This window comes from Macrosteles quadrilineatus, unplaced genomic scaffold (assembly GCF_028750875.1).
Source record: "Macrosteles quadrilineatus isolate MER2022 unplaced genomic scaffold, UCM_ALF_1.0 Scaffold_1__1_contigs__length_201487025, whole genome shotgun sequence".
Lineage (NCBI taxonomy): Eukaryota > Metazoa > Arthropoda > Insecta > Hemiptera > Cicadellidae > Macrosteles > Macrosteles quadrilineatus.
Window position 1 is genome coordinate 6,302,656 of NW_026542594.1, and position 26,639 is coordinate 6,329,294.

The 26,639-nt window shown below is 33.8% G+C and overlaps 1 protein-coding gene across 1 annotated transcript in view; it reads left to right on the forward strand.

The window, feature by feature from the left end:
• LOC128992560 (uncharacterized) overlaps window positions 1-25,497 on the forward strand; it is a 47,657-nt gene extending 22,160 nt beyond the window's left edge. The window contains exons 6-26 of the mRNA XM_054416237.1: window positions 286-381; window positions 921-1,024; window positions 1,587-1,651; window positions 3,466-3,625; window positions 3,850-3,989; window positions 5,449-5,653; window positions 6,547-6,714; window positions 7,386-7,502; window positions 8,640-8,819; window positions 9,499-9,747; window positions 12,818-12,990; window positions 13,779-13,919; window positions 14,549-14,810; window positions 17,987-18,196; window positions 18,806-18,956; window positions 20,312-20,537; window positions 20,937-21,066; window positions 21,283-21,403; window positions 22,530-22,712; window positions 23,360-23,652; window positions 25,150-25,497. Coding sequence (XP_054272212.1) covers window positions 286-381; window positions 921-1,024; window positions 1,587-1,651; window positions 3,466-3,625; window positions 3,850-3,989; window positions 5,449-5,653; window positions 6,547-6,714; window positions 7,386-7,502; window positions 8,640-8,819; window positions 9,499-9,747; window positions 12,818-12,990; window positions 13,779-13,919; window positions 14,549-14,810; window positions 17,987-18,196; window positions 18,806-18,956; window positions 20,312-20,537; window positions 20,937-21,066; window positions 21,283-21,403; window positions 22,530-22,712; window positions 23,360-23,652; window positions 25,150-25,344 — 3,569 coding nt within the window. The 3' untranslated portion in view covers window positions 25,345-25,497. The remainder of the gene's footprint in view (window positions 1-285; window positions 382-920; window positions 1,025-1,586; window positions 1,652-3,465; window positions 3,626-3,849; window positions 3,990-5,448; window positions 5,654-6,546; window positions 6,715-7,385; window positions 7,503-8,639; window positions 8,820-9,498; window positions 9,748-12,817; window positions 12,991-13,778; window positions 13,920-14,548; window positions 14,811-17,986; window positions 18,197-18,805; window positions 18,957-20,311; window positions 20,538-20,936; window positions 21,067-21,282; window positions 21,404-22,529; window positions 22,713-23,359; window positions 23,653-25,149) is intronic.
• The last annotated feature ends 1,142 nt before the right edge of the window (window positions 25,498-26,639 follow it).

Genomic DNA, 26,639 nt, shown 5'->3' on the forward strand with positions numbered 1-26,639 from the left:
TATATTACCTTGAAGGGGGAGTTAAAAGCTGTGTAATTTGGACGTAAATGCTAATAATGTTTACATTAAACCAAGAAGTTCCCATTCATATGCTAAGCTACAAGTTTACAAAGTATGCATTGTATTTAAAATATATTTTTCTGTAATCTTAGAATCATTAATTTCATCACACTAATATTAAAACGTAACTAATTGACTATGTCAAATACTATACAAAGTTACAGAATTTGGTGAAATTCATAAATTAATATATAACATTACTCATAAAATATTTACCGTTCACAGATTGTTCCGAAAATGAAAGCTGTACGACACAATGCCCAGAAGATGGCACAGCTGAGCCTTGTGCTTGCGGACATCGCGGGCTTCCTCTCAATAATGGTAAGAGGCTAAACAAACCAACGTTTAAGATGTAACTAAACGTGTGTACAATAACTTACCACGAAGTCAACTAAAACTTGATATACAATGGATGCATTTATGTGTTATGTATTGACCGAGGGGTGCTTTACAGCAACAAATCTTGTATACACCACTCGCATCATAAAATTAAAGCTGACGATGAAAATAAAATATCGGTTCCACTCACGCATTTTAGTTCGTGTTTTTTAACGCTGTTGGTATTGAAATATTGGTATAGCATGGAATAGAATTATCAATATTCTTTTTAATGATTGTTTTTTGTTAAGTAGCACAGGTAGCAATAATTGATGGTCATAGTGGTAATAACAAAAGGTGTCCATGTTTAGAGGATACAACCCACTCTAGAATTGGTAAATATTAAATATGAAAGTGAGCCCCATCAAAGGCCTATAACAATTTCATCTTTGGACGCTTGAAAGCTTTCAGAACTGTACTCTATTAAGGTTTGGCTTTAGTTTGTAAATCAATGAAAATGTGTAGATACTTTTATTTTTCAGACAAGGCAAGATACGAGGGAACTTTACGGTTGGCCAACGTAACTGCAGCAAGATACTGTGTTGAGAGTGTCATGTGTCAACTTAAACCCACGCTTACTAAACAGGTAAACTATGTTTCAAAACCATTATTACTTTATATTAGGGTTTACAAAAATTAAATAAATAAATAGGTAGGCTTCTTAATAGTTTGCTTAGTTTTCGTCTGCAATTACGATATCAGTGTAGGAAAATTAAATTAATGGATTTTACCATATGATGGTTCTCATAAAAAAAATTAAAGTTAGACTCGTTTTAACAGATACAAATGGGGAAACAAAACCCTAAAACTCTTTCGTTGAACAACAGGCAATACTATGTGGCGTAGTGTATGCGAAAATGGCTATTCAAAGCTTCAAGTATAAAAACCCGTTCGGTGCATTTTAAAATAAAACAAATTGGGAAAAGTGAGCCTTAAAGGTTTCCATATATTATTATTTTTATATTATTTTACAATCTATTTTTTATTAGATAATAATAGTTCTATATAATGACATGGAAATACATATTGGTATGTTAAAATATAATGAAAATGAATTCATAATACCTAAGATCAAGTAATAGTACCTAAGGGTATTGTTAAATACGTTTCTTTTGGACAGTTGTATTATGTGTTTCGTTATGTTTTAGATTTCAAAATATCTCAAGAGCAGCAATCTATCAATAATGGAGGACATTAGAGTTATTGACGTTGGGTAGGTTCAACTTATACTAGTAATTATACTTAGTAAGTAGTTATATGCCTACATTACTTGGTATTAAGAAATGTTCATAAGATAAACTTTCTATTTACTTAACATTCTTTTGGTGTATTTGTAAAAAATAGTTATAGAATGGTATAAATACTATTATTTTGATTATAAAGTAGCACTTTTGATGATATGAAAACATAAACTTGCAGATATAACAGCTTGTTACTATTGTCTTATAATTGACATTATTTATATAAACAAAATAATATGATTACTCCACTATCACTTCAATTTATTTTACAAAACACATAGCCTATTCTCTACGTACAAACATTGAGTTTCAGTAGCACTAGGCTGTATTAAACCATCATTTTTGTTTAAATGTATACAGGGTGTCTCAGACCACCCGGACGGCTTGTATAGCTCCAATATGAAAGCAAATGGAAACCTAATTGCAACTGGAACCCCCTATTTTGACCCCAAGGAATTTAGCTAAATTATTTTCAACCCCAAAAAAGCGCCCCAAAGGGCAGATTTTGGGGGCTGGGGGTGGTTTTTGGGAAATTTTCAAATGTAAAGGGGAGTCGTGTTATACCTCTTTTTAAAGGTCCTTTAGTCCTGAGTATTTTAGTGGAAAAATATTTAAATTATCTTCATCCCTATTTACAGGGTGTTCATAAACGTACCAAAAATAGACCTTTGAACTACTTTTCACTGTAAAGAGGTGGAATTTCGTGGGGGGTTCAAATTTTGATAACACTTTAATTGCTAAATGAGCTTTCAAAAAACTCTGGTTTCAACCCTTTTGCTATCTTTTTACTTATGTTACACATTTTCAAACTTTTTGAAGTTTCAAAAGCTGTTATCTCAAAAATTTCAAATGGCAACATGGGTTTCATTACAAACCACATTGTAACCCCTAAAATTTGCTATAATTTTTGTATTTAATGTTTTTTGGTATCTTCATTGGTTAAAGAGATATGACGAAATTAGTGTATTTTAATGTTTTATTAACTGGTATTCAAAGTGTTTGCTGTTGTAAATGTACACGTCTAGGTCTCAATTAAAACTAATTATGTTAAAAAATTAAAAGTGTTATCAAAATTTGAACCCCCCACGAAATTCCACCTCTTTACAGTGAAAAGTAGTTCAAAGGTCTATTTTTTGTACGTTTTTGAACACCCTGTAAATAAGATGAAGATAATTTAAATCTTTTTTCACTAAAATACTCAGGACTAAAGGACCTTTAAAAAGAGGTATAACACGACCCCCCTTTACATTGGAAAAATTCCCAAAAACCACCCCCACTCCCCAAAATCTGCCCTTTGAAGTGCTTTTTTGGGGTTGAAAATAATTTAGCTGAATTCCTTGGGGTCAAAATAGAGGTTCCAGTTGCAATTAGGTTTCCATTTGCTTTCATATTGGAGCTATACAAGCCGGCCGGGTGGTCTGAGACACCCTGTATAGGTTACAAACCTATTACAAATACCATTTAACCAAACCTCATTTCTTATTTATCTTACAAGAACCACGGTCATTTAACAATTTACTTTCAATATAGGCCTAATTATTTCTTTTATTAAAATATTTATCCTTCGTCCCAATCTCATTGATATATTGGAGTTGGAAATCGGCTATGCCAACTCCTCCCCGTCTATAACGCCAGGGATGTGCCCAAAAAGACCTTGGTCTGTATTCAGAAATTTGCATTTAAAGTAGTAGCAATATGTGAAGGGTTGAAACAATGACGCTAAATTAATCATAAAAGTTACAAATCTGAGGCATGTTTGTTTGACAATCAATTTGACATTCGACAGACTCAGCGGAGAGGTTCGATTCCACTTCTGGGGCAGCAAGTCCGAAGGCTCCAAGGTGAGAGACTCCTTCAACAGATTAGTCCAGAGGGGAAGACTTGGAAATGTCACTCTGGTCGCCACACACCTTGCCATCACGCAGGAGCCTTCACTACATCTCCAGGTGCAGTACAAGTAACAGCAACTAGGGAGTAAATAAAATAATCGGAATCATCGAGGAATTACAAACCATTTAACAGCTTCTTTGTGTCGTGTTATGAAATGATTGTATACTTGAAGCAGTAAGCTTCATTTTTAAAGTAACACATACATTCTCATGCTGTGCCATCTTATAATTTCTTAAATAATGTCAGTTTGATATAACCTATACTGTTTTTTTTTTTCAAGAGTGTCCAGATAAATCATTCCAAAGCTACGATACGGCAAGGAGAAGAGTTCATCTTGACTTGCGTCGCACAAGGATCTTCCCACCTCGTATTCCACTGGTTCAAAGACGGAATATACATAAATTCCACTAAGTCAATGCGGTAAATACAATGTTTTTTTGTATTACGGTTTAAGGCCTAATGTAATTCAATCATTGTTTAAAATGGTACGAGGTACGTTCGAAAAGTAAGTTCTGTTTTGAAATAAAAAAAACAAGCACAGATACAGCAAAGAAATTGATAAAAATCATTTTTTCGTAACTCCCATGATGTATCTGACATTTGTCATATAGCGTGGTACAAGATTGAGTAGATTCTATGTTGCCGAATGTGCGTAGATTGTTGATTTATGATGCCGCCTATGTAGTTAACCGTGATGTAACATTTTCTTTGGCATATTCATTCCTGTTTAACCGCTGACCACCAGGGAAAGACATAAGATGCATAAACAAATGAAAAGCACTCGGAGCGAACTCTTACTCAGTACTCTTACTTAGTTTTAGTTTTTTTTTTTGCGTTTTCCATACATGTGTCATGTTCACGGAAATAAAGCATTTAATTTCATTTCATTTCATTTAGCAAAGTCGGGGCTGTACAGCAGATGGTGCAACACGTCCCAGCCATAGCACTAAAGAAGAATCTTTGTCACATTTCCGAAGTAATATTGGGCATTGTCGTGAATGAAAACCACTTCTTTCGTAAGCATTCTTCGGCGTATGTTTAGTATTGCGTGGCGCGGTTCCTAAGCGTTACGTAATAAACATAGGTATTCATTGTTTGCACAGCAAAAATTCAATTACCAAATACCTTCTCTGTCTGAGATAAATGTGCACATGATCTTTCGAGGTGTCAAGATTTCCTTTGGTTGATTTTTGTTGGGGAGTAGTGTGCCTTCATTCTTTGATTGACGTTTGGTTTCATGGGTATCATAAGTTAACCCAAGTTTCGTATTCCATGACTATCTGTGATACAAATGTATCACCATCCACGTCATAACGATTCATGCTCCTCATGAATTGCATCTCACCCTTCTTTGAAATATTGAATCCCTCTTGAAACCATTAAATCCCTCATCACATTTTTTTCCATTAATTTCGCAGACTTTACGGTGAATATCAACTGTTTTAACGTCACTCATTATGAAAATGAGTCAGTGATCGATTTTCACCATCGGTTGGGTTCTCATTTAACACAGACATTACAAACAAGCTCTACGAAAGTGCATACCAACAATAGCGAGTTCAAAATGGCGTGATTTCCATTCCGGTTGACACAAAGTAACTGCCACGCATGTGCTGAATTGTGGTTGCAGCACTACCGGGAAGAATGGTACAAATAGAACTTAATTTCGAACGTAGCTCATAATGTTAATCGCTAATACGTTTAAATACGACGCAATAAATTATCAATATTTTACACCAAGCCGTGCATTTCATTTTAAGACTAAGGTCTACTATTACAATCCTTGAATTCATTCAGATTTTTACTCAGATTTACTAGTACAGTAGTTCCATTTTCACGTTTTATCCTTATCAATGATTCTACTGTTAATGTGGTCCAGGAACATGTGGGTACGAGTACTGCCACTGGACTCAGCAGAGCAGCACACAGCTCTCTTGGGCGTGGCTGAGGCGGATCCCCTAGACACTGGTAGATACACGTGTCAAGTTATAGATTGGGGCTATCAGCAGTGTCGTTCCCTCAACCTAGAGGTGCTACAAGAGCCTAACGTCCGGGTGGATCCTATGAGTATTACTGTGGAGAAGGTAACGGATAATAATTTAAAATTAACATGCCGAAATCCTGTACCTGCAACAGCTTAACACCTACTTTTAGTACAAGCTTAGAACAACCTTGGAATGTTAGGGTTTACTACAAGCATTGTTTATTGACATTGCAATTAAAATTTTAAAAAAGTAAGTTGTTGTTCAATGTTATGTATGGAAAAGTTGTGTTAGGAATTACGATTGTGTTTAGTTGCAAAATACGGAGTTCCTGGTTGATAGTTATTACATATATGTAATAATGAGACCAGTCTTGCACATTAGATGATCTTTTACAAGCGAATGACAAAGCCATATCGGTAGCTAGTTTTTGTAAAAGTGAAGTCTGATTTCCGGACACGGAAAGTAAGTACATATATTAAAACTTTGACGTTTTTTTTTTACTACACCAAAATACCGTTGTTGTTCTTTTGGTATCTTTAACGCCTACAGCATGTAAAGCACAGAAGTAATTGAAGCTCAGAGCTAGAGAATCAAATGGACGCTACAAATGGGGTTGTGCTACCCTAATAGCAGTTAAACTACTCTGTGATCCTCGAATACTTTGATCGTTACAAACGTGCCAATCACAGTAAATCACTAGCTTTATTGAGTGTTTTGGCACCATGCCGACCCAATAGTTGATATTCTGTGTCAATTTAAGGCATTGTTAAATGTACAAACAATTTAGACTATACTGTTTCATACATTTTGAAACCGTTTATTTTACTAAATAATTATAATAAAAATACTCATTGTATGTTTTTTTAGTACATGCTTGCAATTTAAAAATTAGATTTTTGTCTATGATGCATAGGCAATGCTATGATTTACTTACTGTAAGCATTTGAGTCCAGAGCAAAGTATAGTAGATTACAAAACTATATTTATTCTAGGGTAAAAATGTAACGGTTAGATGCACCGCTCCAAATGAGCTGCAATTTGAAAGCAAGTTAGGATACAGCTGGACGAAAAACAACGCCTTGTTTAAAATGACACCAAATGAGGAGTTTTGGGAAGACTTGTACCCTGGTGGTAGTTATCTACGCATTTACAATGTACAGGTACGTAATAAATAAACATACCTTTGTATCTGGTTTATTCAAATAAGTAAACATGTGTTTTTCATGAATAGATTGCTATTAATACACCTTGAATTTATCCAACTAAAAATAATAAAAAAACTCACATTTGTATTGTAAAATATTTAACAAATATTTAATAATAAATAAAAGTACAAGCATTAGTATTTATGGTAAGGAGGGTTTAGATAAATAATAAAAATGTCAGTTTGCATCGTAAGTGACCAACCGGTATTTGAATTAGTTTGGAAAAACTAATGTTTAAGCACTTTAAATTAACTGCATTAATGAAGGTAGTAAAGCCATTCTTCCCTTTAAGCTACGACCAAATTAACCATTGCAATAATAAATTCAAAATTTAACTTATAACCATATTCACCCTAGTTTCTACCATAATATTTTGTAAAGTCTTAAAAATACGGACAGGCTAACTTGTTTTACTTGCTGTAGACCAAAACAAGATAAGTAAATAAGCATGAAACATTTAGTGAGTGATATCAATCCATCTTAGTGAAAAATTAATTAAAACGTCTAAGTTTTACTTTAGGTTTCATAGTGGGAAAATCGACTTTACTACTACTTTCAATTGTTTTATACAATCGTTGCTAAAATCTATGACAATGTATAACCTAACCCTCTCTCTGTCTCTGTAGAAGTCGGCCACATACTCGTGCCACGTCCATGGCAGTGTACGCTCCGTGCCTCGCAGTATGAGGCTGGAGGTGCTCAATCAGACAGTGGCGCCATGGTGTCCAGAGGACGAAACCGGGGTAGGCTACTAGAATAACCAAACACTCCTATTGCAATAGTCAACTGTCCAAGAAAGCAATGATTGCTTCATCATAAAAATCACATACAACATGAATACCAAAAAAACATTTGATACAGTAATTTAGGATAATGTTAGATGGCAACGAAACTACGGTGTGGGCCCTTCCCGTAATATTAACGTTTAAAAGTAGCACTTAAGTAGCGTTTAAGTGTTGAACTATATTACATTTCATGACGCACACAATTGCTTCTAACTATCCTCACTTTGCTTATAATATGCTAGGTTGATTAATAGCACAATAAAGGAAAAAATGGTTTGACTTTAAATAATTACCAAACATGTTTGGATAACCAGTGACTAAGTATTTTGGTTGTAAATTAGTAGTTTTACCAACATAGCCATTACTCACGGGCTGAAAAATGTTACACAAATTATAATTATTATTGTGGAAATTATAATAATATTATATTGTGTTTATTGATGACAATTTTCTTAAACTTACTACCAACTGGTCTTTTAACAATACATCGTACACAATATTTATGTGGTTTTAAAGCAAGAAATATATCCCCTCCACTTGACCCTTACCATTAAAATAATAGCTCAACAGCTGGGTAAGCATCATACATTAAATACAAAACAAGTGGTGGGGAGCTTCTCCCCAAACCACCAAAATATTTTGGACCTAGACTTATTACAAAATTTAATATAATTTTAATATAATGGCTAAGAAAAAGCATAAGTTCTATCCTAAAGAAGTACAATATTTGGAACTTTTTTCATTTTCAGCAAACTTTCTTGTTTTGTAAAGCTCACAGTTTGTTCGAGCTCAAAACATCACAACCCTAAATAGCTTGTTATACAAATATTGTTTTGATGGGCAGCAGAGTGGTTAAAGTCAACCAAACAATCAAAAGTTTGCCAGTATGATCCTGAGAAAGGTAGTAGCTTTTTGATGGTTTGAAACTCCAGCTGTCTCTGATCATTGGACATTAAATAAATGATCCTGACTGATGAAACAGCTGATCTTAGTTAATAACAAGGCTACACAGATAATCTCACAACATTTTGATAATTGAATTAATTTTTCATTGTTGCAAACAATGAAGGCACTATCAGATTGTACCTATGACAGGTAGGTGGTATCCGATGGGAGCAGGCCGGGCCGGGGGTAGTGGCCAGAGTAGACTGCCCTGTACACTACCAGGGCATTGCTACGAGACTGTGTCTGCTAGTAGAGAACCGCCAAGTGCGCTGGCAGACTCCAGACTTCTCAGACTGCGTGTCCGACAAGATCATATCAGTTTCCAATAACGTGAGTTACCGTTAGTCTGCAAGCTAAAAAAATTAATATTTTGTGACATTTTCTTCTCTGTGTCCCTTAGATATTGTAAGTTTATCCCCATATCATTATAAAATAAATGATAGTACCGGCTAAACAGTACAGTTTTGAAATAGCAATGACTTAAATGTTTTTTATTGAATAGTTTTTTTATTGAATAGCTTTAACTTAATGAATTCTTATTAATACTTGGTAGTTTGGGATATAAGAATTTAACATTACTTAGGAAAGAATGATTAATCACAGGTTCCTAATTCGTTAATCAATCTCTTATTGTCATCATATTAGGCATACAAATGAAAATTTGTATACGTTTTGATAAGATACAGATCACAATAACTTACATATGTGGCTGTGCAATAAAAGGGAGTATACTACTATTAGTTTCTATTCATTTGAAACCTTAGAATTCGGTTAGTAAACTTAGCACACAGGAACGACGAGTAACCTACATACATATGTACATTAGTAACTTACTACACGCCGTATTTGCCCGACCGTCAATGTTCCTACATAGAACATTTGCGTCCATGTGCTAACATAAAAAGCAGGTGAGTAGGGGCGCTCACGTGCATAACGTTAAATGTGAGTGTTAAAACGTTAAATGTCATAAATTCAATATAACAATTAAGAAATGTCTTTTGATTTGCAGTTTCACAAGATTACCTTGGGCTACGGAAACACAACTGCCTTGGACGCGGTGTTTGGCGTGCTGACGTCACTGAGGGACCGTGGAGTTGTATATCCGGGGGAGGGAGAGCCTGCTATTGGTCTACTTCACAGGGTAAAGTCTTACCTAAACAAGACTGGCAGCTGGTCAGAACTCGCCAACGCCACCAACTACTTCTACAGCGCTGTCAACACGTTGTTACAACATAGGAACTCAGTCATACACCACCAGGTAATGAATAAACCAATGTCATGTGTCAATCCTTTGTTTTAAACTAAAGGTACAATACTAAGAGTAAAAAATATTCCGTTGTCTAAGTTTACTGCTTATTAACTTTCTCAAATGGAGAAGATTGGGTTATCGTTTCAATATCCGTTAGTGGACATGGCTCGAGATGAGCAGCCATCAATCAAAAACTTTGCTAACCATGTTGTAGCCAGGCCTCACATCATGTGTAGCATAATTAACAAGCTATAATGAACAACCTACAATAATAAAAAGTGCAGCGATACTTAAAATAACAATAGGAAATTAGCGTAGTTATGATTATTTCGGTAATCATAGTACACAGTTTATAATTAATTATATTGATATTTCATGTTGGTGTTACAGCCTCTAGATTGTCAATTATTCGTAATCAATCGTTCGTCGTGTAAATAATCGCTTTTGTAATATTAATTGAAAATTTCCTACAGCAACTAGTTTTAGCACCCGAGTTGGGGCTATCTCCAGACCGTACAAGAACATACTATACAGGGTGGCTGAAAAGTAACTTACACACCCCCTTAACTTTTCAACCATTTGAAATACTTGAAATCTTTTTTCGGCAATCTTCTTAGATATAAAGGGCTAAAATAATTATGGTCGGTTTTGAAAATTTTGCCCATTGGGGCAGTGAGGGTAGGGGGTAGCTCAAAATTTTCAAACGACAAGTATAGTCGAGTTTAGTATCATTTTACAGATCTTGATTAAACATAACAGTTAACATAAAGAAAACAGAAATCGGAGCATTAATAACAAAATGGCAGTTCGAAATTACTTTTAATAACCATTGTCTTAATCATTTTTAGCTGTCATTTTGTTGTTAATAGTCCGATTTCTATTTTTTCTTTATGTTAATTGTTATGTTTCATCAAGACCTGCAAAATGATACCAAACTTGGCTATACTTGCTTTTTGAAATCATTAAGCAAACCCCCGCTACCCCTAAGGGAAAAATTTGCAAACTTTACCATAATTATTTTAGCCCTTCATATCTAACAGGGTTGCCGCAAACCGATTTCAAATATCTCAAATGGTTGAAAAGTTAAGGGGGGTATTAGTTACTTTTCAGCCATCCTGTATAGTCATCCACTTCTGAAGATCGTCTGCTTGATTTTAAAACACCTTCGCCGCAGCAAACCTGAACAGTAATCTTTGGATTTTCAATTACACATGACAGATTTATTTCCTATTCTAATAGAATTAGGTTTAACGAGAACTTTGGCTGATTTATGAAAGAAAAATTTAGGGAAATGTAAATTCCTTAGGATAAAATAAACCAATTTGCCAAATGTGATAAAAATATGTGTATAGAAGAGCAAACTACAACAACTAACTTATTCTCCTTAACACGAACATGGGAGTTTTTAGTGTACAATTTTCAATTGTCTCCGTGGATATCAACTGTACAAAAACACTTGAAAATGACCAATACTTTGTACATTAGGGTCCACTCTTTTGATCCAAGCTTTTGAATGAAGAACACCATATTGAAAACTGCATAAGCTTTGACTCCATTTACTTATATTTATACGTACACAAGATCTTTGATGAAAAATTGAAAATTTGAAAATATATCGTATACACCTCGTTTATTTGTAATTTATCGTAATGTGCCTTCGTGTTACGACATAACAGCTGAACTTATATTATCAAGTTTGTTGTTTTATTAGATCGATAATAATTAATTAGTTAAATTAATATATTTATTTAGGATATAACAACAGCTTTAGGATCGAATAACATTGTAGCGTTGGAATAGAGTTCCAAATAAATACTAGTTTAATAACAATAGTAAACTATGATTACGTTCCATTACGAAAATGAAAAGTCAACACAGATATTAAACACTGGTTTGGATTAATGCAAGGCAAATAATTATCTGATATTTCAACGCAGTTGTACAGTTGTTTATATTCATGAGACAGTTTAGTTTCATCCTTGAATGGTAAATTGAAAAACACGAAATGCTTAGTCTCAACCAGTGTTACATTATAACTAACATCTCATCACATAAAGATAACCGTCATGACGACCTTAATAGACGAAAATGGCCAAAAATATGTTCAACTTTTATAAATGTTATATTCCTAAACGTAACATTATGTCGTAACATAATTGACACTATCATGTCTCGCCATTTTTGCGAATTCCCTATTTGGGAAATACGATATTACCGTAGGTCTCGTGGTGAGACCTGGATCCGGGACCGATTAAATCTTTTAGTTTTGATGTCCCTACAGTCCAAACACAATCCGTTCAAATTCATGGCTCATATATATTCAATTAACTCTGTTTGTGTTTGTGTCTGTTAGCAAGATATATCGAGATAATAAAATCAAATTTTGATTAGATTTAGTAAAAGCATGTAAACTTCGATTATTTGACCGAGTTCGAGAACCAGCATGATTAGTGATCAGACCATAGGAACGGAGTTTCATGGTCCCCATAGGAGGTTTCTAATTTTTGGATCTTCAAACATAGAATTTCCCAGTTTTTTTCCAACTATTTTGAAGAGTTAAAAACAAATAACTAAGTTTTTTTTAAGTGTTTTTGAAAAAAAAATTGGTTGCGGAGGAAAACAATTCATTTTATATTCCTATAGTATTCTTTGGTAGAATAAATAAACTTGTGTGGTTTGCATGACTATAGGATATTATTTGATAAAACCTTGCCAACCTATTTATTTTATACTAATTTATTAACATTTAACAAAAAAAGCACATATTATTCCTCATCCTCTAGCAGCAAACCTAAATAGTTGTCAAACCTTATTCTTTTTAAAATATGGAATAGATTTGACATGTTTACGAAAATATTTAAGCGAGAATCCAATCAGGCGAATGGAAATACGCTTTGCCTGCAGGATTGTCGAGGTGGGGGTAGCTAAATTTATGTAATTGACATTCTATATTATTTTATAATATTTAATGTTATCTCATTATAGGGTATAAGCATAATAAACTAACCACATGCGTTAACGATTTATTAAGATTATACAGTAATAAGTATATTGCAGTTATTTACCTCCCGTTTTGTAGAAGGTAGAAGAGCTTGTTGGCGTAGTGTCGGCCTGGACGGGGATGTGGGGAGCCCAAGCAGGAACCGGAAGTGGTCACCTTGCCTTTGACAGTCTCGTCGTGGACTTGTTCCGGTTTGAAGAACCATCCTTCCGCCACGATTTTACAATTAGGATTCCTAGACCTACTTACAGGTAATGCAGTTTATTTATTAATATGGGGACATTTAACATCACTTTACATTTTAATTTGATTTTATTCCAATCTTTGTGAGAAATTTGGTTTTAAATTAACTTATTAGGGATCAATATCCTGTAGTAGTTATCATGATCATTAAACTATCTGAAAGGGACAGCCAGTCCTACATTAATTTTATTACAGTTGAGTGTAAAGGGGGTGATTCACGTGCTAGCGAGACGAAGTGCAATAGGGTTGGTTTCTTTGAGTTACGTAGGCGTTTCAAGTGATTCTTAGATGTGAAGTAAGATTTATGCTTATTGGTAAAATTATACTCATTTATTAGGTGTCAATCATGCCTTGTGTTGGGTTTGTTATTGTTAAACGTTTTATACTTTTACAAATCCATAGAAAAAAAAAAAACTATCATAGGTAAATCTACACATTTACTGAAATATTTGTTTGTGTTTAAGAGATAAGGTGAAAGTACTTAAGGATTTGTACAATTATATTTTGTTGCAATGTAGGTAGTATACCTAACTGTTGGCTAAATAAAATAGATTCACTATCAATGCTCGTTATATAATACAAATCCAACAGAGAATATAAATCATATCTCCAGTTATTGAACGGTGAGGATTCAGGCGATGATTGCATTATATAACGCTAAAAAATTCACTGCATTTATTTAAAGAAATATTTCAGCAAAGTTTAGTCTTATTTAATTTTAAGTTATCGAGGATCTCGTGATAAATAAAACAGTAAAATAACAATTTACTATACGATTTTCTACTAATTGTTACAGCTATCCACCATGGTTCAGCTCCAGGGTAGTCTTTGACATTGGTAGCAATAGAGTCTACACGAACATGACTACTAGTCTAGGAGTTGTTGTGTACAACAGGTTATCAGACTTCCTACCGCAGCGTTATTCACAAACTTTAGAGTAAGTATAATACTTGTTAAGCAAATAATATGAGTATTGTATTGTTGTTAAATGTTATTTTTATATGCTCAAATTATTAGTTAATAAGATATTAGAGCTGCCTAACACGTTACATTATCTCTCATGATTGTCCAACGCAGGATTGATTAACTTCTCTATACTGCCATTAGTAAGCTTTGAGCACATATTTTTTAAATATAAATACAAATATAAAATATTCGTGTTATGTACCAACTACGTCTAACTTTATCATTATATCTTAGTCTCTCAATATCTATGCAAGTCACCTTTTTGAGCAAATGTTATTGTTCATTTTATCCTCGTTGGCGTTGTTATGTATTCTGTAACAGAATAGTTATACCCCTTACTTTGGTAATGGCTGTAAATAGTGAAATTTATAATGAGTTACAATACGCCCAGACATTATTAGGAATTTAAAAACATCATTAATTTACTCAAAGTCTTCTGTTACAATTTTATCAATAAAATTAAAAAATGTTTTTAAAAGCCGCACCCCTTGTTCAGCACTCCATGTCCTACAATCTGGCCTAAGACGACACCAATTTAACTCTTTATATATTGCTGTAACATCCTTATAAGAGTATTTTTAATGCGAATGCTTGTTCTAGGAGTGGCGTGGAGGTACAGTACGAGGTAGTCTCAGAACTAGTGACTGTGGTGTCAAGAGGACCTCTAGTAGTCTCGGTGTCTTTAGAACTGGCGGTGGTCTCTCGCCCTGGCTGGGACCTCTACTGTGGCACCTCCGCCGCACCCAGCATCCTCTGGAACCTCACTACTTGTCAAGTGACACCCCTGGGAGCAAACAGAACACTGTGCCTGTGTGACGGACCCAGTACATTCGCTGCACTTCTGGTCAAGGTCATACACCACGTGAGTGCCTGTGACCGTGAGGTTAAACTAGCTTTTAGCTAATATTCTAATGTAAAATTTAGTACTGATAGTAAAAGATCTAAGGAAATTAAAGAAAAGTCTTATACTCTAAGAAACATACCATACCCATTTCTCACAGGTAACCTTATGTCGTAATTACCATCAATGTTTGAGTATTCGTGTCGCGGCAACCTAAACAATACGAAATTAATTGAACAGACATTCTATTAAAATACATACATTAGCCTATAATGAAGCATAGATCTTTTATCATTTAAAACATGCATTGGTTTTTAACAATGGTTTATTATCAAACTAAAATTTCCATACGGCATTGGAAACACAGAAAACAGCCATAATTACTAAATTATTTACTAGAACTTTGTGGTAGGTAGTAGATAAATCTTCAGCACATAATATCATAGATAGATTGTGTCAAAATATTCAGGAAAAAAATTAAAAAGGTCAAATGTGTATGGCGCAAAGACAAAATTGTAACAATACTCTACTGCTTTCTCAGTCTTGAGTATAAGGCACTTCATATTATCTCTATATACAGGGTTAGTAAAAAGTGTGGAGACCCCCTGTTATTTTTTTAACGGCCCATACTAGAAAAACTAAACTCGGCACACCATTATGGCATGTTATGAAGTACTTTTTGGGCATAACCACCACTTGGTGTTAATCCCCAAAATGGGGGATTTTGGGGGACACTAAAAAATTTCAAATACAAAGACCCATCGAGTGACCTCTCATTTTGAAGGTCCTGGTAAAGGAAAACCAACAACGCAAACTAGAGGTCTCTATCTCAGTTCAGTACAAAATGGGAGCCAATTGAAATTCTCATAAGTTCCCAAACCCAAAATGGGGGATTTTGGGGGAAACTCAAAAATTTTAAATGATAAGCCCCATCGAGTGACCCCTCATTTTGAAGGTCATAATAAAATAAAACTAACAACGTTAACTATAGGTCTCTATCTTAACACAGTAAAATATGGCAGCCAAATGAATATACAATTGCAAGTTATTTCCGATTTCTAAAGATTTCAATCAGCTTCCATTTTTTACTGGATTGAGATAGAAACCTCTAGTTTGCGTTGTTAGTTTTCTTTTACCAGGACCTTAAAAATGAGGGGTCACTTGATGGGGCTTATCATTTAAAACTTTTAAGTTTCCCCCAAAATCCCCCATTTTGGGTTTAGTAAGCAAGTGGGTATTAGGCTTAAAAAGTACTTCATAACATGCCAAAAAGGTGTGTAGAGTTTAGTTTTCCTAGTGTGAGCCGCTACAAAATTTACAGGGGGTTTCCAGACTTGGAAAGCTGCAAGTTAAATTCAACTTCTGAGAATTTCAATTGGCTGCCATTTTTTACTAGATTGAGATAAAGACCTCTAGTTTGCGTTTTTGGTTTTCTTTTACCAGGAACTTCAAAATGAGGGGTTACTCGATAGGTCTTTGTATTTGAAATTTATTAGTTTCCCCCAAACTCCCCCATTTTGGGGATGTACACCAAGTGACGGTTATGCCCAAAAAGTACTTCATAACATGCCATAAAGGTGTGCCGAGTTTATTTTTTCTAGTATGGGTCGTTAAAAAAATAACAGGGGGTCTCCACACTTTTTACTAACCCTGTATAATGTTATAGCTATGCTATTCTTAACAGGGTAATAATCAAAGCTTTAAATAACTGTTTCATTTCCTATACTGTGGTCACCAATCCCAAGACAATCAAGCTAGTGGCGTTCTGAATATTAGTTAGCATAATCAAGTACTTTAACGTTCTCACGAACTTTTCATATCGACTACTCTGATAATATTTAAAACAATATACGAATATATTTAACTAAGAGACATACTACGGGAAGAGCTGTTAAAAATTATACGACACGTTATATTCTTGAAAGGTCAAAGCTACATTTTTGTATCTCGTTAAGTGGCCCTACTCCATCCGTGCACTGAAAACTCCGCAGTTCAACCATGCGATGAACACTTTGTGGCGGGAGATCTATTTGACTTCTAAAGCACTTTAAATAACTCCTTCACAAGAGTGGGTTTCAAAAGATTTAATCGATGTTGGCTGAGGATTTTGCTTTAAATTAAATGCTTGCAATGGGAAAGAAGCTCATATTATTTTAGTTTTATTGCTTTTTTCGTCTCTTTTCCAAAATTATTGTTTTTTTTTTGTTTTTTTTTTCTGACTAACTATATTGCTAGCATCTTATTATGATTTCATAGATAAGTTAAATAAAATAGTTAAAATATAACCCACGTCAACTTCAAGTCATAACGCTGTACCAAAATTATTTCTATTATAAACAACGGTGCAGCATGTAGGCCTACCGTACACATTATATTATTAGATAATAGTGAAATAATGGAGTTAAAAAATGGAAGTTAGTTAAAAATGGAGTTTGTCTGATGGTATGTAAAATAAATAAATAATTTATCTTTTGTATTTTATTTATGGTCATTACAAAGTCATAGTGTAGTACCGAACGGTTGGTACCGATTGGTACATGATTTCGAACTTGCGTACGATCATAAAAAAATTTAGTAAATGATCAATAAGCTGTAAACTAGAAAAAACTTAAAAATGCCATTGACAGATTGCATAAATAAAACCAGCGATCCGTTTAGCGAAATTATATTGCGCCATGAGGGAGTATGTTAAATATGTAATGGCACTGAAACAAACTAAAAACGTAATCGTTGCAAATTTTTTGTGAAAATAAAATGTCAATTTCTGAAGAAAACGGATACCCAAACTTCAAATTATAATTTTGACATCCCGTTCCTCGCAAACTTATCTTTCTTTTGACAAAAGATGTACGAAAATCCGTCACGTGGTTGATTCAAAGTGTTTGAAAAAAAACTCCTCACTTTTATGAAATAAAATAATGATATGATATTTTGTGCATTAACTTTCACTGGCTACTGATTGCAGGTATTCTAGAGGCATAAACAAATTGATTACAATAATAGCTTCATAAATCTAATTATTTAGAAATCTACCAAAGAAGGTTTAGAAACAAATAATTATAAATTAATTAATGATCCAAACATGTTATTTTGCATTAAACATGTGTAGAAATTGTTTGAGATTATATTTCAAATTATTAATAAAATCTGGAATAAAACTAACTCATACATGCTCTATTGTTTTTGTTCTAATCTAGAAAGACCATTCACAACGTAAGACCACTCCTCGTGTCGTGTTGCTTGGATGTGCATGTTGTCTAGTCCAGTCCCTACTGACACTAGCGCTCCTGGTGGTGAGATGGCGGCGACATAGGACTTGTCTAATGTTTCTCAAGCTTCAGTGTAGTGCTTCCATCTTGGCATCTATGGTCGTTTTTCTCTACGCTTGTAGCAGATCTCTGCCCCAGGTAATGGGATTTAAACTGTAAAACATTTTGAGATTAACTACTAACTCCGAAATAGTTATTTTACTTGTCGTATTTTGTGTTTGTGCTTTGCGACTTTATTAAATTTAGTTTTTTTCGCGTGTTCATCGCATATGTCATACTAAGATAGTATGTGCCATTCTTAGCAGTTTGAAAAAAAATATGTTACTAGTGGGTGTAAGTAAGTATTATAAGCATTGGTTTGTAACTCAGAATTAAAATTAGTATAGTTAAAAGGGAAAAGGTGAAAAAATTACTACAATTCATCAGCATATTTAATTCTTTTGAATAGTAAATTTCAGTAATCCAAGGACTGAAAGGAGATGCACTCAACACTACACACCATTGCAATAGCCACGATTTAGTCAGACATTTTTGTTTGTTTATACTTGATGGCTTTGATATTATATTTTGCTATTTCAATAATTAATATGATGTATTAAATAAACACTCGTATGGTTAAATAGTTTTATACACAACTGTGGCACACTGATCTATTGTTCAGATTAATGGTAGGATTTAATGTTCAAGTTCAACGCAAGTACACAGGGTAATAATATAAAGTCTATATAACTCTTCCGATGTTTTCAGGATTTATATCCACCAGTTTCTACGTCTCTTCAAGCCATTATTCTAATTAGCTTGTCCAGTCATCTTAGCAAAGTACTTCTCGTCTACACTGAAGTCATTTACCTCCCAAACGTAAAGAATTTGAAACAAACAATAATATTCATCATGTCTGGTGAGTATTTACTTAATTCTTACATGTTCATTCCAAAACTCTTTGCAATTAATTGTAAAATTAATTCACTCTTAGATATATTTCATTTAATACAATACCATTTAAGTTTAAATTGTGTGTAAGTGATAGCGATTAGATACAAATATCGCTCATGACATATAAAACACTTACTAACTGTGATAAAAATGTCTTTAACTCGCATTGGCTTTTACAAAATCGGTTTGAAGCCAACGAATCCATCCAAATACCATCTAAAGCCACAACAGTTGAGTTGCCAAAGTCAAAGACTAACAGTTATTGACAACGTTGTGGATAAAGTGTAATCACGTATGATCCTTCCGCTTTCCTTGGTCATTTTTGCTTTGATGTCCACCTCGTAAACCATCAGTTTTTATTTCGTTCTTTCTCTACATTGAACAAATCACAGTTCCTTTACGATTTGCTTAACCCAGTGAAGAAAACTTTTGCAGAGAAGCGTCTAGGGAGCCAGTGAAACTCCGAGGATCGTGTATCAGAACACCCCCCACCACCGCACCATGTCGTACGCTTCCGAATCATACAGGCGCATCAGCATAGCCTAACTGTTCGCGGAAAATTTTTATTTCTATCACTGTCGCTGTCAAAACGTATCGTTCGTGGGTTAAATTTGAATTTAAAATAATTAAACTGTCATAACCTAACTAAACTTGCTGATAATGAAAAACTCGAATGAAGGTTTAATAATCAAAGAAAATAATTTTGTTCTAAAAATTAAACTAAAAATGTCTCAAATTCAATTATATATTTTTTTTTATTATAAAATTAAACGGTAATAACCTAACCAAACCTCCTGATAAGAAAAAAATGTTGACAAAAAGGTTAAAGCTTTCAGCGGGATTCGAACCCGGCACCTTTCGATTATCAGCCCGATACGCTATCCACTACACCACCAAGGCTCTTATCTTAGCTCCGTATCGTTGCGGTAATGGTTGACGTCACGCCATCGGCACGGAGCGGTGGTGGGGGTTTTCCGATCTGGTCCACGATCCTCGGAGTTGCACTGGCTGCCTTGACGCTTATCTTTTGCAGAAGTAACTTTATATAGATAGTTTATTAGCTACATATAATAATTAACACTGACGATTGTATAGATCTGTTTAATAAAAACAATACTGTATACTAATTACATAATACTGATAGCTTAATTAATCAATTAATTGGAAATTTGATTACGATCTCAATTCTTAAGCTAATGTAAGCTTTCTATGAGAGTTTCACTCGACAATGTTTTTCTTTAATGTAACAAAATGGCTATTGCCAGCCCTTGAATGTATATTTAATGTAATAAGCGTAACTAAATGATGTTCTTATTCCAGGGGTGCCTCTACTTGTTGTCCTTTGCAACCACATCTCACAGATCTCAATGAACAGGAGAGAGAACTCTTGGTGGTTGGTCAGAGGAACTGTGATATTTTACTCCTGCGTGTTCACTGTGCTTCTGCTTATAGTTCTCTTCATTTTCATACTCTTCCATGTCAACAGACGGTTGAGGTCATTGTTATCTTTGAAGAGTGAGGATACAAGGAAGGCAGTTCAAAGAAGGTACAAAATAGTCTGCTTACCCTTTAATATGTTTGTTGAAATTGTATTGAAATAGAATATATGGCCATCAGTATTTTCTCTGTAAAGTAACCATAACCAGTTAGATTATTCTGTTGGATTTAATTCCTAATTAAATTATCAATAGTCTTCTTGTTTTCCTCGCAATCTTTTCATCCGTTATCTGGTTAATCTTTCTGCAGGTTCGTTATATTTATTAAGCCCGTAGTATTATCTAGAAAGTACAGCAAGCCATTGTTGTGTCAATGGAACTATTGTCAAATTATTGGGAAGTTAGAGAATCTTGTGTTGGCATCAAGTATTTATTTAAACAAACGATAGTGATTTAAATAAGTTAAATTGAGTAAACTATAAAATGATCAACCTCTCTGTTTGTTCCAGACTTGGGTTGTTGCGTCGCGCTGGTGTAATGTTCAGTGCGACAGCAGCGATGGCAGCGTCTAGCGTGGTCTACGTGAACTACCCGTCTCTTAAGACTCAGTATTTGTTTTGTCTATCATGTGCCTTACTGGTAATAATCTAATTGACACTATAAATTTACGGTAGATCCTAATATTTAAATAAAATAAATGCAATGTTACGTACATGAATACTTTCATACTATCAACTAACAAACCAGGAAAACACATATGTTTCTTGAAATATTGTTTCAGGTATACAACACGTTGATTACTTCAATATCTTTTAACATATTGATTATTGTTCATAATCGATCGATGTTTCGCAGGGTTTTCTGCTGCTGGTATGCTACGTGCTGCACGGGGAGTCCCATTTACATGTACACGTGAAGCTGCAGCACGCCGAGAACCCAGTATTCAGCTCGGATTCTGATAGCAGTCCACTCAGCAGTCAGTAACAGTTTACCCTACCATAACTATATTAGTGCTAAAGTAAATATTTTGATTGGTCCTAATGTTGAAGGGCTGAGGCTGTCTTGTATAACATAAAATAAAAGCTTCCTACAATAAAGCGTCCAAAAAATGTCTATTCAGTAGACATTGAAATCTTGAATATAAAAAGATGCTTACCACAATTTTCACTTCAAAAGTATGATTTAAATTTAAAAGTCTATGCAACTAATTTGAGGACCAATACACGTTTTTCTTATGCTCTGGGTCTGTTTAGGCCTTTTACATTTTGTCTCCATTTTGGAATGTGTCAGATCTAAGTGGTTTCCTCATTTTCCATTAATTTTATTTCTTTATTAGGCAAAAGTTAAACTTATTTTAAATTTACAATACTCTGGAATTACTTTGTATGGCAGTTCAGGGATAACGTTACAGGAATAATTTTGACTATCAATTTGGTCTAGCCTAACCTAGTTTCACACAAATTTACTCGGTCAGAAGATAAAAACTACCGTTCTTCAGATTTTATAAAAGTTTTATGTTTAGATCGAGAGAGCTTATGGATTTGATAAAAAAAATAGTTACAGGTCGATTTCAACAATGTTTGCAGATAGCCTAACATTTTATTTTAACAAAGGCGTTTATTTATAATCTGTGCATTTTAGTAAAATGTTTGTACTTATTATCCTGTACTGTGGCTTGAAATCCATTTCTGGAATATAGTGCTGTTGTGTACAGAAAGGTATGGCATAGATCAAATTCAAACTAATTGATATTTTTCCCTGTCAAAAAAATACAACCTCTAGTAAAGGATATATATTATTATCTATAACTTTGTTTGAAACTTAACTTAAATTCTTACAATTTAAACCCGTGATTGAAAACTTGAATCAAAGGTAAATGGAATTAATAATATGGTTTGGTATTGCTTTAAGGGTATAATCGGTTACGAAAATGACGATTTTTTTATTAAGGAAAGATTATCTTATATAGTTATTGTAAAGGCTATTTTTAATCAGAAAATATATAACAGTAAAGACAACCGTCAAAACGAATTAAAATTTTAAGATGGATATGTTCTGTGCGTGTAACGTATATTACGTAATGTGGGCTTTTCTTGTTTTAGTATTTACAAAGCAAGAAGCAGAAGTAGAGTGCGAAGGAGCGCCGCCTTCAACAGATAAGAACAACTCCAACAAAAAAGGCGACTTTTTCAAAACGTCCCCCACGGGATCGTATAGGAGGTTTGAAGATAAAGAAGAATTCAATACATTTAAAGGGAGCACAACAAAAATTGAGCTTCCTACAGGTTAGTTACAAAACAAGTTAGTCAATTACTCTTGTTGGATAATAATATCTCACATTTTGTTTGTTATTACAATGCCCTAAACATCATATCGAGGTTTAAATACTAAAAGTTTCAAATTGTTTCTCTTTTGGATGATGTAAAAACATTACACAATACAATAGGAATACGAAAGTCATACGAGACATGGAGAAATTTGACTATTTTACTTTACTTTTTTCTCTTTCAGAAAAGATATGTATAAAAACCTGCGAAAGTTGTTTTCTTTTCCAAATGATAAATGCACAAGAGAATTTTAAAGTAAATTACAATTTTACCTTTAACATTCAATAAATTGTCTTGAAAACTAATATAGAAAAGAACTGTTTGTGTTCCAAAATTCAGGAAATATATTAGTCTAAGCACGATAAATCACGTGCCCACACATAAAGGCTAAAAAAATAGAAAAAGTAAGTTTCTTTAATGTTTGAATAGCTTATATAGCTAACGTTTATGTGTTAAAAGTCATGATAAGTGGTTACTTGTAAGATGTTACCTCAAAATTTAAGTAAAAAATCTTATATGACGAATAAGGCAATGACAACTATATGTTACACAATAGGTTGTTCAGCTGTTACAAATATATGTTACAACTATATGTTTCTTTTTAGTGAGTGAGAAGGTATTTCGGAGTGAGAATGGAGTAGATATTTTCTCGACGGGACCTGTAGACCAAGAGATAACAGCGAAGATAACGTCACAGCTAGGGAGTCCTCGTCGGACGTTGTCAGAGAAGCCATGTCCGGCTGAGCCAGGGACTACACGTGTGTGTGTGATCACCAGTGTGGTAGTGGACACAGCTAGTGTGGTAGTGTGTAGTGTGGACGTGGAGCCTTGCAGTGTGATGAACAAGAGTATTGTCAGCTCCGGGGAAGCGCCATCCACCACAGGAAGTCCACCACAGGTGAGTGATAGAAGTTAGAAATCAAGGGGTCCCATTCCGAAAACGTTGTCCTCGTTTTTAATTTTATTAGCCACAGGAATATTTTATGCACTTCCTAGAAATGAAAGAAGTAACAAATTAATGAGGTGACCAAACAGCAGCAGTAAACTCCAAAACTGGGATTACCAACGTGAAGTAGAGAGAGTTCGAGTACAAGGAATGGAAAAGTCCTGACACGTTCGGTATAGTCAGGTCTTAATACAAAATACTTACAATGTTGTGATATCAATGCACAATAGCATTGCCTTAAATTAACACTTTTTAAATCAATAGTTAATATGAGTCAAATAGTCAATATCAATCAAAATGAGTTTGTCAATCCTAAAAACAACTTTTCCTATTCCAATCAATGTCTGTCCTAAACAAACACAGTTCTCGTTAAGCCCATCAGATGCACTAATGTATGTATTATGTTACTACGATAAATCTATATATTTTAACGTTGGAAAGAGAACACTGAATTAACACTTTTTGATGAAATATTATAATTTTTATAACCGTAGAGCATTGTGTAGCTATTTTCAGAGTGATGCAAAGTATGATGCAGTATCGTTTCTACTCGTCTCCTACTCGTATCAAGTTTCTTCTACTCGTCACAAGACTTACTTTTTGGGGCAAGATAGTTGTTTTCGCCTCGCGTGTAAGCCACTGCCTTACTCTGAAAGGGGTGGTGATTTTAGTAGTGATTATTTTGTAAAAGGTATATTACATGTTACCAATTACAAATTACCTGACGTTTTATAGCTATGTTGGTCAGTCAAATAATAATAATAATAATACCGTAAAAAACTCGGTTTAATTATTACTTTCACATCAAATTTATCTTACTGGGGGGGAAATAGTATGAGTTTTCATTGGATAAAAGTTTACTATTTCGCGAAACACGTAATAATGAATCAGTCAAACCAAAACTTAACTGATTTAAGTTTTAGAACATTTCTAATATCACAAATTAATTTTAGTAACTAAACTGAAAAGTTTGAAGAATACGATTCACTAACAATTTGCGTCCTAAAATCTGAACAAGCTTTATTTCAGTTTATAATCTCTCCCAAAACATAATTATTTTCAATGACACTAAAAATATAATGCTGCCAATTGTTGCACATTTACTAACCTTTGAAGATTATAGCTCATTTCAGTCTACCTACACATTTATTTATCAAAAAAACCTTTTACAGCACTTTAAATATGCAATGCTTTTTTATTTCTTTTAAAAATAAAATATTTGGAAATAAAAATAAAACATTGGATCCTGGTACCTGCCACTACATATCAGTACAGATCAACTTCTCTGTATATGCTCACTTATTGCTTTTACCGATACAACCCACGCACATGCCTAAGCGTGGTTGAAAAAGGACGGGCAAATATGAGGTTAAAAGATACCGCCAACGAGAAAAAAATGTTTTATGAACTTGGTATCATGGTTTATTAAATCACTTACCTTGTTTTCAGCTGAAGGAAAAAGACACTATTGAAGATGAAATCATTGATCCAGTAAGAAAATCAGAAGAGTTCAATGATTTAGAGGTCGACACCGATGTTATGGACAGGATTTGTCACGACCTCGACTACCTCCTGGGTGGCAACCAGAGTCCTCCTGGAGATCCAACAGTCCCGAAGATTTTAATACAAAATACTAGTTTATAGCCCAGTTTGTAACAATCATGTCCGTTATGTGTAGTATATATATTTTTGTACATATGTAAATACCATTTTTAATGCTAGGTGTTCATTCTTAGACGGTTGTTTATGATTGTTATATGCTCAAATAAATGTTATTTTGTTATGTTTTCAAAGTATACAATGAATGACGTTGAAGTTTAGGACCCTTTTTACCTTGTACTTAAATATTGTGTATAATTGATTTTACACTGATTTAGGTTTGTTTCAATAAACATTCAGTGGAAAATAAAGAAAACATTTTTTTACATTTAGGATTTGTAGCTCTATTTTATGTTTATATTAAAACGGGTTACACTACTATATTTGATTTTTTATTGTTAACAAAATACAACTATAAGAAGATTTATAACATTTTACCTACGACCGTTTTATAAACTAGCCTTTTTAAGTAAGTTCTTTGAATTGAAAAGATTCATTTAACAGTATTGATTACTTACTTAACAGTATTGTGTTGTTACTTAACGCTACATGTTTGGACCAATGAGGTACAATGATTAAGAAAAAATTATCTAAAATTGTAATGCTTCGAGCATTATTTTACCAGGCCAATTTAATTGATTATAGGCTAATATAAGTGAGTTTTTGGTATGATGAGTCGTTGCATCACTATTAATGGCAATGAGAGGCTATCCACGAAAACACAACCTTTCTTAGGTGTTATGATTAGTGATAGTTACTAGTAACAAAAAAACTGCCGTAGGTAAAAGTATTGCCCACAACTCACGTAGTTGGCCTTCAAGACACTACTAGAAGTTTTAAAGGCACTCGCCAAGGCTCGATTCGAGTCTAAAGGCTATCTTTACGCGATCGTTGCGTAAACTGCTGTAATACAATTATTGTTACTGTAAAAATATCTGACCAGGACTTTCATGACAAATTGTGCTTATTGGTTTTTGGATTTCAAGGTTTATATAACGGCACGGCTGATTGATTTAGGCTATAGTTTGCCCACCAGTTATTCTCAAAGTTGAAGACAACGGAAAATGTATCAAAAATAGTTACAATACACTGTTTATTAGGTAAAAATGTTCTCTCAATTGAAATATATTTTAATACTTATTTTGGTATAATATAACATTTAAGGTACATGGTTTAGATAACGCGATAGAAAAATAATTTTATAGTTATGAAACATTTTTATATTTTTATATCGAATCACTTGTAATGTCTATGATGCTGACAGTTTAAAATCTGTTTTTGCATAGCATAACAGTGAAACACAGATTACACTGTATTTTTACGCAGCAACATCACTACAA